Source organism: Condylura cristata, unplaced genomic scaffold (assembly GCF_000260355.1).
Source record: "Condylura cristata isolate star-nosed mole 26May11 unplaced genomic scaffold, ConCri1.0 scaffold00008, whole genome shotgun sequence".
In the NCBI taxonomy this organism is placed as follows: Eukaryota; Metazoa; Chordata; class Mammalia; order Eulipotyphla; family Talpidae; genus Condylura; species Condylura cristata.
In genome coordinates this window covers 16850414-16867600 of record NW_004567109.1, presented here as the reverse complement: position 1 = coordinate 16867600, position 17187 = coordinate 16850414, and the positions used below count along the sequence as shown (strand labels likewise).

Here is a 17187-nt window from a genome sequence, read left to right as displayed (position 1 = left end):
GGGTGGTGAGTCCTGAGGCTGGAAAGTAAGGTAGATGTCCCTTCTGAAAAGCTACAGTGAAGCTGGACTTCGGCCTGTGGGCAATGAGAAATGGTCAGTTTTTAGCAAGAGGGGAGATGTGGTCACATTTATCATTTAGAGGGAATTTTCCCTCTAGATTGAAAGAGGGGCCAGGGGACACTCAGGAGTCTGAGAATTAGATGGTGTGATCCAGAGTTTAGGAAGACGCAGTGGGATGGAAAGGGGGACACAGATCAGAAGAGATCTTTCATGGTGAGCCACACTGTGGACACATGACTGCTTAGATTTCAGCATTGGAGGGGATAAGGGAAGGAAACAAAGCCGGGGTGAGACTTAGGTTTCTAACTTGATTAAGCATGTAAAAAACAGGGTATATGGGGCCCTTCCTGGTGGCGCAGCAGGTTAAAACACAGCACAGCAAGCTGGCCGTAGCCACCTCAGTGAGAGTTCGATGCCCCGCCAGGGAGGTGACCCACATGGTGCGGCAGACCCCACCTGACCTGCCTGCTGCTCCCCTCAGCAGTGTACTTCACAGTATGCCTGTTCTGCTCCCCACTCTGTCTCTGGTGAATCTTCTCACTGACCCTGCACCTCTGGCCTGTACCCCAGTTCTGCATGCATAAATAACTAAATCTTTAAAAACAAAACAATACAAAAAAAAAAAAAACAAAAACAGAGTACTATTAACCAGGGTGGTCTCAGGCATAGGCAGGTGGGAAATAAGTTTTGCTTGGGATGTGTTGATTCTGGAGTATATTGGGATATGGGACTTGGAGAGCTATCTGTAAGTAATTGTTGTTTCTGTAGGTTTGTAGCTCAGGGAAGAAGGGACTGGATTAGAAACAGAGATGTGAAAGTTTCAAAGCAAGTGGAGGCCAAGTCCTTCCCCTCTGAGTAGCATGAGAGGAAGGAGCCAAAACAGTGGTTTTCAAAGTGAGTTCCTTGAAGACCAAGGGTCCCCCCAGCAGCTGATTTGACACAGATGGGATGGTGGGCTCCAGATTTGTATTTTGACCGCCACCAGAGCCATTTCCTCTTTGATCTGTTCTGTGTAGCAGACATTCACCTAAGACTGTGACTTGATAGGGTCCTATACCTAAAAGTGTTTGGCAGCCTCAGAACTTATGATTCCTTAACATTCCTCCCAGCTCTGGAAGGCCACTGAGGGTGCATAAACCATCCCTCCACCTCAAGTCAAGGGCTATTTCCAATCCTTTCTCAGTGTTAATTGCTCTCTTGGTCTCTTCAAGCCTACAAGGAGTGACAGTGAGAAGGCCTTTGTAAATGTCTCCAGTGTCCAAATTCACAGCTCGTCAGGCTTTGGCTGGCAGGGAGGACAGCGCCATCGCTGTCACCATGTCCATCTGCAGGGAGGGACTAACTCTAAGCCCGCAGAACCACTAGAAAGTAGATGGGAACCTGGCAAGATGGTTTGCATCTGCTAGGTACTCAGAAATGGAACCCTCGAATCTCATGCCCCGCCAGTCCCCTGACCGCCCACTGTTTGGGGGCAGCCTTGGGCAGTGAGCAGGAGTGAGCACTCATTCCTCCTCGGACACGCGCCTTTGCCCACGGCTCTGACCTGATGTCCGCATCCAATACCTGTCCCTCCTTGCCACCAACCCTAGCCCCCACTGCGGTTCCCACCCCCTGACTTCCACTGTTACCCAGTCAACCCTGGTGATCAGGAGATGGGAAGTACTCCAGGGTAAAAACCATTGGCTCCTTTGCCTCCTAAAACTTCTGCACTGAACCTCCATGGTCTGCAGAATAAACTTTTCCATTCAAGAACAATTTGCATTTACTGAGATGCTGGAGGCTTTTTATAGTAACAAGTTAAAGCTTCTGTTTTCCACATGAACTTGCATGTTCTTGCCAGCGATGGTTCTGCAATCTCAGACTAGAGCAAAAATGCCTCAGGCATCCTGTGGCCCTAGCTCTGACTCTGGTCCTCTTCTTGTTGGCTCACTGAGCTGCCAAACGCTTGCCTACCTCATGTCCAGCTTCAGGGCCTCAAGGGCTTTTGCAGAATTGCAGGATTTTGTTGCTACAGGGCCCAGGAGCTCAGAGGACAGATGTCCACAAAGGAAAGCATCTGAGTTCAGTCAATGAGAGCCTAAAGTGAAAAGTGAACAAGGACACAAGACAGGGTCACCTCACCTCCCCAGGTCTCCAGGGACCCAGTCCTTATGCCATGAAATGAATTCAAATCACACGTTCTTCGAACAGTCGATCATTTTAGTACTGTTTTAGGGGCCCTACCACCTGTCTGGTGCTGTGTCCCTCACAGGATGCACCCCATGCAGCCATGGGGTGAAGAGCTGGAGAACAGGACATGACTTTGCAGTAATCGGCATAAAGCCTTGAGAGAGGATCACTTCTGCTGGAGAGCATGCAACAGCCCAGAGGGGAGGGAACCTTTGATGAGGCCTTGACTTCCAAGAGGCACCAGAGCAGAGAAGAGGAGCAAGGACATTGTGAGAGTGAGAACAGCCTTGCAAAGGCAACTGGAAGCTCTCGCAGAGACCATGGTGATTCCCTTAAATGCCTTTCTTCCAGTCTTTTTCTCCAACTGGTTTTGCTGAAGTTGGCAGGGAAGACCACAGCACACCCCATTAATAAGGGCAAACCACTCTTCTAGAAATTAGAACATGCCAGCCCACACTGCCTCCCATTCCCATAGAGGGTGCTTCTCTTCTGATGAATTCCAGGAACTACAAGTTTTACTGCAGTTAACCGAGAAGCCACACGCCAGCAGCCAACACAGCACTCTGACGGCCTCAGTTGATTGATGATTCATTTTTCCGTCATCTCAAAAAAATCACTCAGCATAGGAGTGTTCAGCTTCTAAGGAGTGTTGCATCAGTGTCTCACTACCAACGGCCCTTCAACACCTGCATTCTTAGCAATGGTCGTCACCAGGAGTTTGAGTATTCGTTTAGCTATTTCTGTTTTACCCTTTATTTGGTGGAGTGCAGGCCTGAGTGCATCACGCATCTAACCCAGAGGAGACTTACCCTGCAGCTGTCATCCAGCCTTCGGTGCCTCTGGGACTCTCTTCATTCTCTTCTTCCTAGCTTGCCCCAGAATCTTGGGCTCAGCTCTGCCAAGAAATTTCAACAGATGTTTATTTAGGGTTGCGGATTCCCAGCCACTAACAGCAGTATCTGAGTGCTCCATGATTTCTTAAATACGTTTCTCAACTTGAATCCTGTCACCTTGTCCATGAAAGAACACGGCATCCTCTGTGATCCCAGTGACCTCTCAGCTTTCTCAGCCCTGAAGTGGAACTTCAGGATTAAAGTCCAAGGGTTAAAGTCCAGCTCCCTTTTCCAGTCCCCACACCATCATCAGCAACAGTTTCGTTGGTTCTGAGACCCAACCCTGGAGCTTGAACGGCCCTAACCTGAAAGCTAACTCTGATCCTCTTACAGCTGAGTGTCCTGAGAGCATCTACAGCAATTATAGACAAAGGCTTTCCATGGGGATCGGCATGTTTGCAAATAGATGAAATGGCCTGGACCCTGGAAATCACAAGTATCCATTTTGAAATTTTGAAATATTCTTCAAGTAGGAAGACACATAATCCAACTCTGTACCTTTGATTGTGCGTTCTTCCTTCCAGTCTTTGTAATGACATCAGGAGTGAAGCTGCTGATTTCTGTCTCCCTTTGCAGAAGTTGTGGTAAATCGAGCCATCTCTTCAGGGATCGCCACAGGTTCAGCAATTATAGAATTAACAAGGCTGTCACACCTTTCCTGATTTCCATGGGATTGATGCTGTGCCAGTCTCCAGGACTTCCATGGCCATTGAGTGTGCCAGACAGTAGCAGCACCGGGCCACCCCACCCTGTGTCTCTGTGTTAGCAGCATCCTGCTCAGTCCCATGCCAGAGATTCATATTTGTCCTGTTGTCAACTGACCTGGCTCCAACACCTCGTCTCTTTTACTTTGAGGCTTCCCCGCTCTCTTCAGAAATCACAGCTCTTCCCTTAGGTTGTAGAGCGTGCACTTCCACAGCTGCTAGATGGACAATGCCTTGAATCATGTCCTGGGCGTCGGCACTGAATGGTACCCCTTTGGCATAAACCTGGTGAATGGAGGAGGCAGTGCACTGGACACCGGCTTTGACTAGCAAAAGGGCTGTGAATAATCAAATAATTTCTTCAGGGCTGTGGCCAGCCAGCGAGGCAGGCCCACTGTCACGAGAAGGGCAGCATTTCCAGTGGGAAAGAGGCAGTCAGATCTCAAGCCATCGAAGATCAACCTTTACAATGTTCTCTCACTGAGTGAGAATCAGTAAGCAAAACGCAAGCAAGTGTAGGTGCCTTTAGGTCAGGAGTGGCTCAGACGTTGAAAGAAGGGCCCACATGGAGGAAATTTCTTAAGATGGAACCAACTGAATTTGTTGAGGGCATGGGAAATAAAAGGGAGGATCCAGTGCAGGGATCCAGTGTAGGGACCTGTGAGTGGGAAGGTTCACCCTTGTGGAGTGAATCCACAGGTAATGAGGAGAAGCCACACACTCTTCCTACTTCTTTACTTCCTGAGACACAGGTTAGGCTTCCTTCTCCTCCTTCTCTTCCCCAACAGGTCCTTGTCTCCTGCCAGCTCAGCCCAATAACTCATGCTGCAGACTAGAGAAGCATTTGTATTGCCAGATTCTTCTAGCTAAATATGTACCGTGTGTCCCAGTGTCCCGCTAACCTTTACAACAGCGGGGAAATGTTTGGTAATTAACCAGAATATAAAGGATGAATGAAGCAGCCTGGCAGTCTCCTGTAGTCATTATCATTCAGAGGAGATGAATGTAACTAGTAAGATTTCCATCAACCAGTTAAAGCTAGCACACTTCTCCTGGGAGCCCTGACTTCGTTCCTGTACACTGCAACAACATGTATCAGTGCGAATTATATTTTGTCTCTGAGGATTTGTAGCTGTGTGGACACAAGTATGCATGTGTTCTTGCAGGTGTGCTTGTTGTAGACGTGAATGTGCATGGCCACAGCTGCATGCATAAGTGCACCAGGTATGCACCGAGCACAGCTGGACCACAGCGAGGGTGTGCACCCCACAGGGAAGGCGTGCACCCCACGGGGAGAGCATGCATCCCACGGAGAGGGCGTGCACCCCACGGGGAGGGCGTACACCCCACGGGGAGGGCGTGCACCCCACGGGGAGGGCATGCATCCTAGTGAAAGCATGCATCCCACAGTGGTTGCAGTGATGGGCCCAGTCCAGCCTCCATTTGATCTCTACTGCACTGGTGGCCACCACATCCTTCCTCAGCATCCAGAGGCTCCTGGGCACTCCAGGAATGATTGACTGTGAGCACATCACAGAAATTCTCCAGGTTCTTCACTTCCAATCGGCTCTGCACTCTGTGAAGTCTCTAGGGAGACAGGTCCTCATACTTGGACCTTCCGCACCACGATCTGCCCTGGTCTGTAGAGCTAGCTCTTCAGTGAGCTCATTTCATGGCTGATTGCCCTCAGTGTTCTGTGTCCCATGACCCATCACCACCCACTTGGTCCAATTGCTTAAGAGACAGATGAATGAACTGCCTGTAATTCAGTGGGTGAGGACTTCCCTTGGTTGCTCAAAAACAGGGCCCCCAGCTCCTGGAAGGGGTTTCTTGATGCAAATGTACCTGGTGATGTGGATCTTGACAGAACCTACTCCCACAGCCAGGACACCCAACTATGGGCACTTGCAGCCTGCACCTCCCCAGCTCCCAGAGAGGGCTGGGTCTAGGAGCACTTCCTGAGGAGACAGGGTTGGGCCTGCGGTGCCCTACCTCCATGCTCAGCCTCTCCTTTCCCAGCACGGCAACTGTGGTGCCGGTGGATGGCAGGCAAGTCCCCACCTCTCAGGTCCAGCTCAGAGAAATAAAGGGTCACAGAGCCCATGTGCACATAAGGATCCCCCTCTAATTTTTCAGGTTTCTTTCTTTCCAGTCCTTTTTATCACCATAAACTCCATCCCGGGATAGTAGCAGGAAGGAATTGAAAAGAACAGTTAGTTCCTGCTTGGGAGCCAGAGTGAGGCCGTCCGCTGCTAAAAGTGGCCCGGTGAATTTTAAGCCCTGGTGGGATTAGACAGTCCTCTTGGGGAGCTCTGAGTAGGAAGGCTGGCATAGAAATCTGAAGGATTCCTCAGGAACCTCAAGAGAGAAAGAGGAGACTCTTCTTTCATGCAGCTCTGAGAAGAGAGGAGGAAGGGCTCTCATCACCACCCGCTCTTGCCCACCTGCATCTCATGACCCTTTAGCAGCTACCAGGAAACCCGCCTTTTCCTGCCTCTGAGACTGGCTTCCATGGAGCACAGGCCCCCTTTCATGCTGGCCCCCTTCCTCCAGGGAACACTGGAACCTGAAACCTTGAAAGGCTCTTACCTCACCTCCTCCTTGGCCAGGTGTTCCTGCATAGCTGACCACTGGGTCATAGACCCCCCTGGTATCCCGCCCCCACCCCGTCCCTCCGTCTCAGCATTGGGGCATCAGGGAAAGGAGCTGGAACTGTCCCCTCACTTTGCTGCTGCTGTTCTCTTAAGCATGGTGGAGTCGGGAATGTTCTCCCACGCCACACCATATTAGCTAGGCTTGAATAATGCATGTCTCTCTACTAACACCCTCTGTTTGATAATGGGTCCACGTTAGTGTTCATTGGAAATTTTCCTGCTGGATACACATGGAAAGCAGTGCACATTTATAAAAAGAGTTTGAATATACGTTGGGAAGTGGTGTCTCTTGTGATAGTAACTGAATTGTATCAGGCATTCAGCTTAGACAGCAGTTTGCTGGGGGACAGATCCCTGGGGAGTACTCTGATGTGGCCAGAGAGGGCTGGGCAGTGCTGGGAGAGAGCCTCCTCACACACCTCATAGCTGTGGGCTTTAGCCCTGGAGTTTATAAGTTACCCCAAAGGTGGAGGAGGTACCTAGCTTTTAGGACCTGAGCTGGAGGTGAAAGTTGACTATCTCTAGGATTGCATTGGGGACATGTCACAAGAGCACTAAGGTACAATTTTCTGGCTGCAGGACCCACAGCAAGTTACTTTAACCACCTTGAACCCCAATTTCATATCTATCAAGTAGGTAGAATAATTATAGATCAAGAGGGTTGAATGTGTAAGGACCGAATGAAGTGGTTATTGAGGCCCAATAGGTATCAGATGCTAATCCAGGCATTGAGGACACAGCCATGAACTAAACAGATGGAACTCTTGCCCTAGTGGAACTTATATTGCAATGTAGGTTGACAAATATCACTTAGTAGGTGATCTACTATGTCAGGAAGTTAGAGAGTTAAAGCAGGGGAGGAGGCAGGGGCAGCCAGTGTTGGAGCTATGGCTCCAATGGAGTGGTCAAAGAAGGCCTCTGTGAGTAGGTGGTGTTAACACAGATGCTCAGAGTCATGAAGATATCCACAGGAAGAACATTCTAGAAAACTGGTGAGCGAGAGTGGGAACACACGTGACATAGTGCAGAGACATCAGGAAGACCCATGTGGCTGGAGAGGCATGATTGAGGTGCAAGTTGGTTTTTGCAGGTCATCTTAAGAGCTCTGCTTTTACTATGGTAGAGATGGGTTACCACTGCAGAGCTTTGGCCAGAGACATAATATGGTCTGACGTGTTTTAATCGAATCCCACTGACTGTTGTGTTGCAACAGACTCTGGGGCTGAGGGTGGGCGATGAGAGGCCATGGCAACAAGGGGAAGACTATTGGAGACTTGGGCCAGGGTAAGTGGTATAGAAATTGCACTTGGGATATATATGGGAAAAATTGCTGATAGAGTATGTAGTAAGTAGTAAGACTACAGATGTAAGTAAAGGACTTGTCAGGTGCCTAGCTTAGGGCCTGGCACACAGGAAGTGCCTGGTCACAGATGCTGAGTACCAGCCTGAGTAAGGCAGGTCACCCAGCACAGGATCTGGGATTGGCAGAGACGCCATGCCATGTGATAACCAAAGTCAGGGTGAAGCCCTTGGGGGCCACCAGGACCTGCAGGCACAGATGTGAGTGGTCAGACACTAGGAGGTGATGGACTGGGAGGAATGATCTTTGGAGTTAGGAGTTCTGGCTCTGACTCCTTTAGTGTGCTGTCTGGTAGAATCCTGGTGAGTTGTAAATTGGACTTGGTGATAGGATGAAGACTTAGTTCAGTCCACCGGGCCACTTGTCCACAGTGACCCTCAGCACCCAGCTTCCATGCCTACAAGAGATCAGCTCATGCAGACTTGGCTTGGTTGTGCATTGCTCTGCTCCACGTGCCTCTCATCCTCTGGGAATCAACCATGTCTTGTCCCGATGAAGGCAGGGTGTGAGAACAAGCCCAACCCAGTGGGCACTTTGCAAGCCTTTGGGTCTGTCAAGGCCTTCAGAATGCCAATGACCGATGGAAGTCACATGGCCAAAGTCAAGGGATGAAGACATATACTCCAGCTCTTCAATGGGGAGAACTAGTGTCACACTGCAAAGGGTGTGAATATAGGGAGGGTGACAATAAGACAGAACCCATAGAACATACCTGCCTGTCCAGGGCTGGTTCTGTACTGGACAGGGTTGAATCTGGGGGGCCGGCTTGCTAACGGCTGGCAGCAGGCCTTCACATGCATCACTCACCGATCCGTCTCCCCCCCGAGGGCCGGCCTTGCTGGCATGTTTTCCCCCAGGTGAGTCCCGGCCTCATTTGAACGCTACCCTTGGTGTAACCTGGCCCAGGGCAGCTCGAAGACTGGCCCACCATAAATATCTCAGGCCAAAGGAGGGATCATTCTAGAGGACCTCCCCAGCTACAGACAACTCAACCGGTTTTCCTCTTACCTCCTCTCTAGTCAAGAAGCAGATTGAGCTGAAGTCTCGAGGCGTGAAGCTGATGCCCAGCAAAGACAACAGCCAGAAGACATCTGTGTGTAAGTGTCCGCCAGCCCGCCTGTCGGCTGGGCTCTTGCTTGAGGTCAGACTGCGGGGCTGTGATGAGGGGAAGCCAGACAATGCTGGAATGATTGCCCTTCAATCCTGCTGCCCTCCATCCCAGGCCCTGCACGAGGACGCACTGACCTTGTGGCCAGTGAGCAGCCCCGGGCCTGTCCTTGCCACATCCTCGTCCTCCCCTCACCCCCTCCTTTTTCCTCTGTCTCCCTCACTTCCCATTCTAATAGCAGTCCAGGGAGTCATGCCTGCTACATTTCTCTGTTCATTTTTCCTTTTGAATCACTTCCACCTGCTAAGACAGTCCTTTCTCTGACTCCTCGTCTGGGAGTCGGTCACGGGCCGCTGGGCTCTTGGAGGCGGCACGACCCCAATCCAAGACAGGATTGAGAAGGAGAGAGAGGGAAGTGCTGAGGACCCTCCAGCGGGGCCCCGGCCTGGCTGGGCAGAGAGCAGGCTAGAGAGTGGGGCTCTCCAGCCACGAGGGCAATGCTGGGCACGGGGAGGGTTATGTCTATGGAACATGTTCCTGTTACTGGTGTGTGATGGTGAAAAGAGGGTGCCCAATGCTGGGGAACGGTGTGGAATGTAGTCCCAGACATGCCTGATCTAGATCTTTGAGCTAGAACATGGGGAGGAGGGTGCGAAGGTGCTGCTGGGTCACCCCCAAGGCAAAGCAAAGATTTTTTTCCCCAAAAAAGAAACCCCCGTTTTCTTTCCAGAGGTAGAGCCCAACCTCTGGCTGACCTCCTTCCTCCCCTTGCCCACATGTTTCTCACGCCCTCTCTTTCTCCCTCCGCTCTCTGCCCCCTCCCCCTCTCTGCTTTTCCCTCTCTCTCGCTCTCCTCCCTCCTCGCCTTCCCCCTTCATCTTCTCACCTCCCTGTGCTCACTTCTCTGGGTGCTAGAAGTACCTATTGGGAAGGACAGAAAGGCCATCGGTGGTTCCAAGCTCTGCTGTGTGCAGGAAGCAGGGTGAGGGAGAGACGACTTGGCCCCGGAGGCCCTGACAGGACCGAGCCTGGTTGGGCTTCTCTCTGCTCTTTCAAGTCCTCTGATGGGAGACAGGCCTCTCTCTGTCTCTGGGTCCATTTCTCTGGTCATCTCAACCTGTGAGGTCTGGACGCTAGAGGGCAGCCAGAAGGCCCTGCTTCTGGGCTAGGTGAGGGGACCAGGGAGCAGGCAAGGTGACCGTTAGGCCGCTGTCCTGGTGACCATGGGATCTGAGGCAGCACGATTTAATCACAGATTTGCTTGGAAAGTCGCCCTGATTTGGAAGAGCCAATCAGGTCCCAGATGTGTCCTTAGGGAATTGTGCTGCCCAGCACCAGTGTCTCAGGACCTGCCCCTGTAGCTGAAGACTGCCAAGCCTTACCCCACCTTCCTGCAAGGATGCTGCTGAATTCAAGAGTGGCCTTCATGACCTAGGGCTTCAGGAAGTCTGTGAACTGGCAAAAAATTACTTGTAGTCTTGTGGGTGCATTTTGGGGGAAAGGGGTCCTGGTTTTTAGCTACTCAGAGGTGCCCAAAACTTTCTCAGAATGATGAAGAAACTCTATTCTAATGAAATAATGCAAAAGTTCTTGTGGGGAAAAAAATGTGCCTGTCTCCAACAAGTCACCATCTGTGTTCAGAGGCTTCGTCAGCGGGGGTGAGTGACCAGTCAAGATGCCCTGAGGGCCGCTCCCCCACATCTGCTCACTTCCGGCCTTGTGTCTACCAAGAGTCTCGCGGACAGGGGTCAGTTTAGGGAGGGCAGGACCTGCTTACACCACCCGGAGACCACACTCACTGCTTCACCAGACAGTACGTAGGTACCCTGGGTGCCCCATGATGGGCCTGACTCACCCACATGCACATGCCGTCCTTAACGCTGGGTGGAAGATGGCCTTGTGGAGCCTGCTGCGACCTCTTCCCACAACAGGGGTCTTTGGGGGGAGGGGCTGAGGATCTCCTTCACCTCCCTTCTCACCCCTCTGTGGCTTCCAGCAAATTAATGGTACAGACACAAGCAGCTGGCTTTGAACAGGCAGGGCAGACTGGAATCAAGAAAAGAAAGGGGAAATGTTTCTTGCCTCCATCACTCAGACAGTAAACTACTCGGTGGGATTCATTTCTGGGGGTGCCTTGAAGTCTACATGGGCCTGCTGGGTCCCCCCTCCCAAAAGAGAGGGTACTGGCGGGATGTGAGTGCTCACCGCTGGGCCTGGAATTTGCCTGAGTCTTGTTCTGGGCTGGCTGATGAAAGGGGAGTCTTGGGGTTCGTGCTGTGTTTTGGGAACTGGGGCTTCCCTGGGGACGGGATTCTTTGCCATGGTGTGTCCTCCCGGGTGCAGCCACAGCCTGTCAGTCTTTTGCGCTGTCTGCTTGCTGGGTGGCATCTGTGCTGAGAGGGCAGGCTGGAGAAGAGCAGGGAACAGTTGTGTATGCTTAACATGCTGCCAGGCGCTTCTGTGGCTCCCAGGAGGCGTGGGTAGGACTTGGGTGTGGCTGGTTCCGCAGGGTGTTTAGCTCGGAGTCGCTGGGCGGGAGAGATTACTGAGACTGGCTTGCCCACAGAGAATCCACAGCACAGCTCAGCTCTGCCTCCTCACCCTGTGACAAGAGCCTTCTCTCTTTCCCAGACCTTCCCCCAGGTATCCTGGACCCCATTATCTCTCTCCTTCCCATCACCTGAAAAACTTTGAGGCTCCAAGGAGAAGGGCTTCGCTCTGCTGTGAGGGCCAGTACTTCAGCTCTGGTCCCAGCCGGGAGGAGCCGGGCTAGTGGGAATGGTTACGTTCCTCAGTCTGGGCTGTGAAGACTCCGGAAGTAGGAATTTGGCAAATCATGGTGTGGTCTAGGGGGTGGGTGTCCAGCTGGAGTGGCTGGATTTGACTTGGTACTGTGGAAGTTTGGAGAAAGGGAGGCTACCCCAGAGGCCTTATTGCACACAACCTGGAGGCCACCCAGTGTCTGGCTGAAGAGCAGTCTGTCTAAGCCCCAGGTTCCCTTGGCCAGCCACACCCTGGAGTAGACCTCACTTCCCCCACTTCCCAGCTTCCTTCAGACCACCTGCCTCTTTGCAGTTCCCCAGGCCAGGAAATCCCTTGTTCCCTGCCCCCACACCCCCATCTTCCACGAGTCCTAGTGACTCGTTCTTTGCCAAGTTCATTCCCTCCACTTCATGTCCATCCTCACTACTAGGCTCGTGTTGGCCTTGGTCTGACTGATCACAAAGCTTCCTGATCCGTCTCTGAGGAACCGGCCTTCCCATAAGCGATCCAGATCTTACCATGCTTGTCTCCCACTCAGAACTCTTCAGGGGCTCCCATGGCCTTCAGGATCAGACACAAACCCTGACCTCTGAAACCTCACCTTCCACTCTTCCATGCCACTCACATTCTCCCTTCCTCTTCTGGCCCCACTGGGCAACCCCCAGTTCTGCTTCCTGTGCCTGCCTTGTGCCCACCTGTCTGAAAGGCCATTCCTCTGTCATGGATCCAACGCCTTAAGTTAAGTTGCCACCTCCCTCAGGCAGCCTTTCCTGCGTCTCTGCAATGTGAGCCAAGCCCTCTGGCAGCTGCATCTTTCTCACCTCCTCATGAGAAGTTTGCTCCCATGGTTCATGTCTTTATTCAACCAAGAGCTCCGCGAGGCATTTTCTGACGTCTGTCACTGGCATGTCCCATGGTATCCCACAGAGGACTTTTGTGTACCGTAGGTGCTCAATGAATGCTTTTTGTGTACCCATGTGCAGGAGTGAGAGAGCACGTGAGTGGCTGAGTGAGCGAGGAGCAGAGTGGGTAAAAGAACATGTCACACTGTGGGATGGGGGGACGGTGGGCCGACTCACGAAATGCTGCTTCAGACTCCCCATCGTCTTTGTCTAGAGGTTTCTGGGGGGTTCCACTCCGTGAGATCGCAGACAGCGAGTAGGCTGGAGCAGAGTCTCCATCCTCTCCATGGGGTAGAAGGGAACTAACTGTGTGCCTCCGCCGCCCCGGGTGGAGCTTCTCCTTTAGCCGAGTTGACGGTGGACTTGCATTTGTAAACAGGACTCTGGTGCTGGCCAAGTGTGTGTGTCTCACCAACTGCCAGAGCCAGGGAGGATGCCATCCTGCTCGATACCGTTGGCGGGTGGCGTTGGGCAAGGTGTGCTGTGGTTACTGCATTCTCTGTCTTGACAAGCGTCTGATGGCAAGAGGCGTCTCAGCAGAAAGATCCACGTTGGACCTAACATCCTCCTTTGACCTTCCGACTGCCTCTTTCTCTTACATTCTTTACTGTTTCTGATCACACATCCACCTTTTATTTAACTTTCTTTGAGTCATTTCTCCATGGGGGGGGGGCTGAGGGTAGGGGGCTCATCTCATCTAGAGTCATCACCCCAGGGCCAAGGTGCAGGGTGGGGAGGTCCCCAGGGCTGCGGACCATCTGCCTCTGACGCCGGAGTGGGGTGATGGAAGGGGCGGTCTTTGGTTTGGGGTGCCTATTTGAACCCACATGCTCTTGATGAATTTCACTTGCCCTTTGCTCACAGAGGAATTTGTCAAAAGCAGCTCCCACCTTGCACACTAAGGAACCCCGAACCCCACCACCCGTATGGCCCCAGTGGAGCCAGGCGTCATCCTGTCTTCACATCCACCGCCCACCCTGAGCCAGGGCCCCGAGTGGTGCCTTCCTGTGATTCTCCATCTCTGTATGTGCTGTTTTTTGCCTTGTAGTAACTCAGGTTGGTGTGTCCCAAGGGCATAATATGTGTCCAGACCCTGGCATACCTGAAAGGGGCAAAAGACTAGGCTCGGACTTCAGGTAAGATCTGTTTGGGAACTTTGCTTGCAGGAAGGGTGGGATGGCGTGGTTGGGGGCAGAGGGCCCTGGTCTTCTTAGACATGGACTGGAGAGGACAGAGAGGACATAGGAACAGTGGCTTTCTGGAAAAGAGCTCTATGACTGTTCACAGTTTCTCCTGGTCCAGTCCTGGGAGTAGTACTCATGCCTCAAGGGGGAGGGGAGGGCTGCAGACAGCCAGTGCTACCCAGCAGGCCTACCCCCAGAGTACAGAGGACCACACTCGTTCTCAGGTACCCCAGTGACCATCGTGAATAATGGCATCATGACATACCTGCAAGCCAGCTCATGTCACTGACAATCTTGGAGACCGTAGGGCCCTAAGTTGGTACACTTTGCGGTGTTTCTAACTATCAAGGCATCTTCCCATAATCCCCCATTTTCATTTAGGTTTATGGGTATCATCCACCCACTCTTAGCTGTCCTAATTGATACTTATCTCAGAGGATTGCTGTTTTGCTCACAAAGTCACCTTTTAACTCAATCCTAAAACCATTAAATGGTCCAAATAAAGAAGATGAAGAGCAGATGTTTCTTCCCATGGAGATTTAAGTGATAAAATTGTAGAGCAGAGATTAAGGACCAGAGGAGAAATAAACTTCTAGGTAGTACTTCTTTGTGGAAGCAGGAAGGACTTGACAGGGTCTGGCAGGCCCTGGGATCCAGCTCACAGACACACCTTGTCTCCCAGGTTAGGCTCCAGCGTCCAGTTCACCTGCAACGAGGGCTACGACCTGCAAGGATCCAAACGGATCACCTGTATGAAAGTGAGCGACATGTTTGCGGCCTGGAGTGACCACAGGCCAGTCTGCCGAGGTGAGGGTGCTCCGGGAAAGGGAAGCTGGCTGAAGGACTGGGCTGGGCATGGAGGACAGAGCCTGGCTCCTGCAACCTGCAGCCAGGCTCTCGTCCAGAGTGGCTCACTCCACTCCCTCTGCTCTCCAGAACCTCAGTTCTTCATTTTCTTGCAAGTTAACTTACCATGGCTATTTCACCCTGGCTTTGTCTCAGGCCTGTACTAAGTTCAGGAGATCCAGATGTGGGGAAGAGAGCCATAGCCCTGCCATGTGGCTCTTGCAGCATAATCGGGGAGCCAGCTCTAAGCAGCTTGCTTGCTCTTTGCAAAGATCTCACCAATATACCTATAGAGGAAGGGCAGTCGCCTCTGTGTCATTTTACATCCCTCCATTATTACAGATCTGTCTACTGCTCTGCCTCAGTGCCTGTCCCTACAATACTCAGCAGTAAAAACACCTGTCACTTAAGGAAGAATGTTCTTAGTGAGGCAGAAGAAATGAGAACTATGGCCTCAAAGGGCTTCACTGTTCTACTCTTCTAACCTCACACCTGAGCATCTTGCTCACAAGGGCCCTTACACGCACATTCCCAGGTGATACTGGACCCAGTTGGGCTGGCCAAGCTCCCATTGCCCATCTGATCTTTAAACAGCTGGCCAGAGGGTGTTTTTTCCTTGCAACAGGACAGCAGCTACTTCCATGGTAGAATAGCCCAGACCCCACCCCAGAGGGAACCTTCGGCCCCCACCTCTGTGTGAGTTCTCTTCCATTATTCATGCACTTCCATTGTTCATGCACTTGACCAGATTTCAGTTCTTGCTACAAGAGTGACCTGTCACGCTGGAGTTTGTAAACAAAGCCAACAACTGCTCTTTTGAGTAGCTTGTCGGAAGATTGGGTTCCTGACCCAATAGGTGTATCCTAGATACATTTGGATCCCTCCAGCTTAAGGAGGAGACTCTTTACTTCTCTGTAGACATTTGCATCAAGACGAAATCCACAGAGTAAGGGACCCAGGAAAAAGAACTTAGATCTTTGTCACACTGAGAAAGGGACAAGTTGGAGTTGAAATCCACTCCTGTTTTTATGTGTTTAGCCATCTAGGAGAGGGTCATAAAAAACTCTTTCTAATAAGTCTTAGAATTATTCATTCTCATTCAACCTCGAGGTACCCATGATCTACAATTAATAATGTACTTTGCATTGCTGCTGTTTTTGGCCATATTATTTTCAAAGATATCATTTTGCTAATTTTTTTTAATAGAGCAAAAAATATTCTTTGGTATAACTCTTAGCTTTGCCACCAGCTAGCCTTGGGCAATTTGACAAATCTCCTATTTTCCCTGTGTTTATTTTCTTACCTATAAATACAGATAACAGTCATCCTATTAACTGTGGCTATGGAAACATTCATGAGTTGGGAAGTGCCAGAAAACAATGCCCTTATACTCAAATGTAAGTTCTATAGGGCAAGGACTTCCATTCTGCCTCTTGCCTAGAACAGACCGGGCATTCAGTAGATTTCCAATAACAAGTTTTGAATGAATAATTGAACAGAACAGCACTCCACTCGAATTCCAGGGGGGTAAGACCCCAGCTGAGGCACAGAATTTTCAAATCTGGAGAACATCTTTCACCAGTCTATAAGAAATCGTGGAAGTTCCTTTTGAGGATCTGGAATAATACCATGGATTCCAGCTCTGACCTGGTCTAATTTGCCCCAGGCCTTTTCATCAGAGAGAGTTCTCTTAGTAACACTGGCTATTTATATGTATATGTCCAGGGTGAGACTGGGCTGGTGTTTTAGAAGTTCATAGTTAAGTAATATGCTCATCTTCTCCCCCAGACACACATGGGACCCATTCACGCTTCTCCAGTGATGGGACACAGTTACCCTTGAGTTCTCTGCCCAGTTGTGATTGAACATTGGGCTACACTTCCATCTCACCCTCATGCCATCCTCTGCCACTAGGAAGAGGGAGGGAGCGGGAATCGCAGAAGACAGCTGAGCAGAATGGGGTTCAAATCCAGGCATCGGCACTTTTAGCTAGGTGTTCTTGGGCTACTATCTTTACCTTTCTGGATTGCTTTTTCTTCCTGTAAACCACATGATTACAGAACATTACTTCATGGCATTACACCGAGGACTAGCTAAGGCAGTGGGCTTGGTCTAGACATGATCCCAGTGTGTCTGCGAGATTCACGCACACACGTTTGGTGTAAGCCTCTGAGCCCTGTCAGGATACTGCTTCCCCAGGCCTCCGGCGGCTGCAGCTTCTTTCGGAAGCCTGTTCCCTGTCTTGTCCAATCGTATCGAAAATGCGCAGTCTGGGAGGCAACGCACACTTTGATCTAGATCACAACTCTGCCACCTATTAGCTTGCTGGCCCTGGGCGGATTCCTTCATCTTTTTTTTTTAGCCACAGGGCCCTCATTTGTGCTCTGGGAAAACAAAACCTCCTTTGCCTAGCGATGGAGGAATTTGAACAAGCCATTTTATAGAAAGTGCCCAGCCCCCACTATGGCACAGGGTCCAGCAGGCTCGACCCCGTGCTGCAGCCCCCTCTTTCACCCTCCCCCAGGTCATCGCAAGGAAGAGCCA

General features: G+C 51.2%; 1 protein-coding gene across 1 annotated transcript in view; it reads left to right on the top strand.

The window, feature by feature from the left end:
• CSMD2 (CUB and Sushi multiple domains 2) overlaps positions 1–17187 on the top strand; it is a 460842-nt gene that overhangs the window by 203045 nt on the left and 240610 nt on the right. Inside the window, exons 6-8 of the mRNA XM_012722353.1 lie at positions 8860–8937; positions 13662–13749; positions 14480–14604. Of these exons, the coding sequence (XP_012577807.1) occupies positions 8901–8937; positions 13662–13749; positions 14480–14604 (250 nt within the window). The 5' untranslated portion in view covers positions 8860–8900. The remainder of the gene's footprint in view (positions 1–8859; positions 8938–13661; positions 13750–14479; positions 14605–17187) is intronic.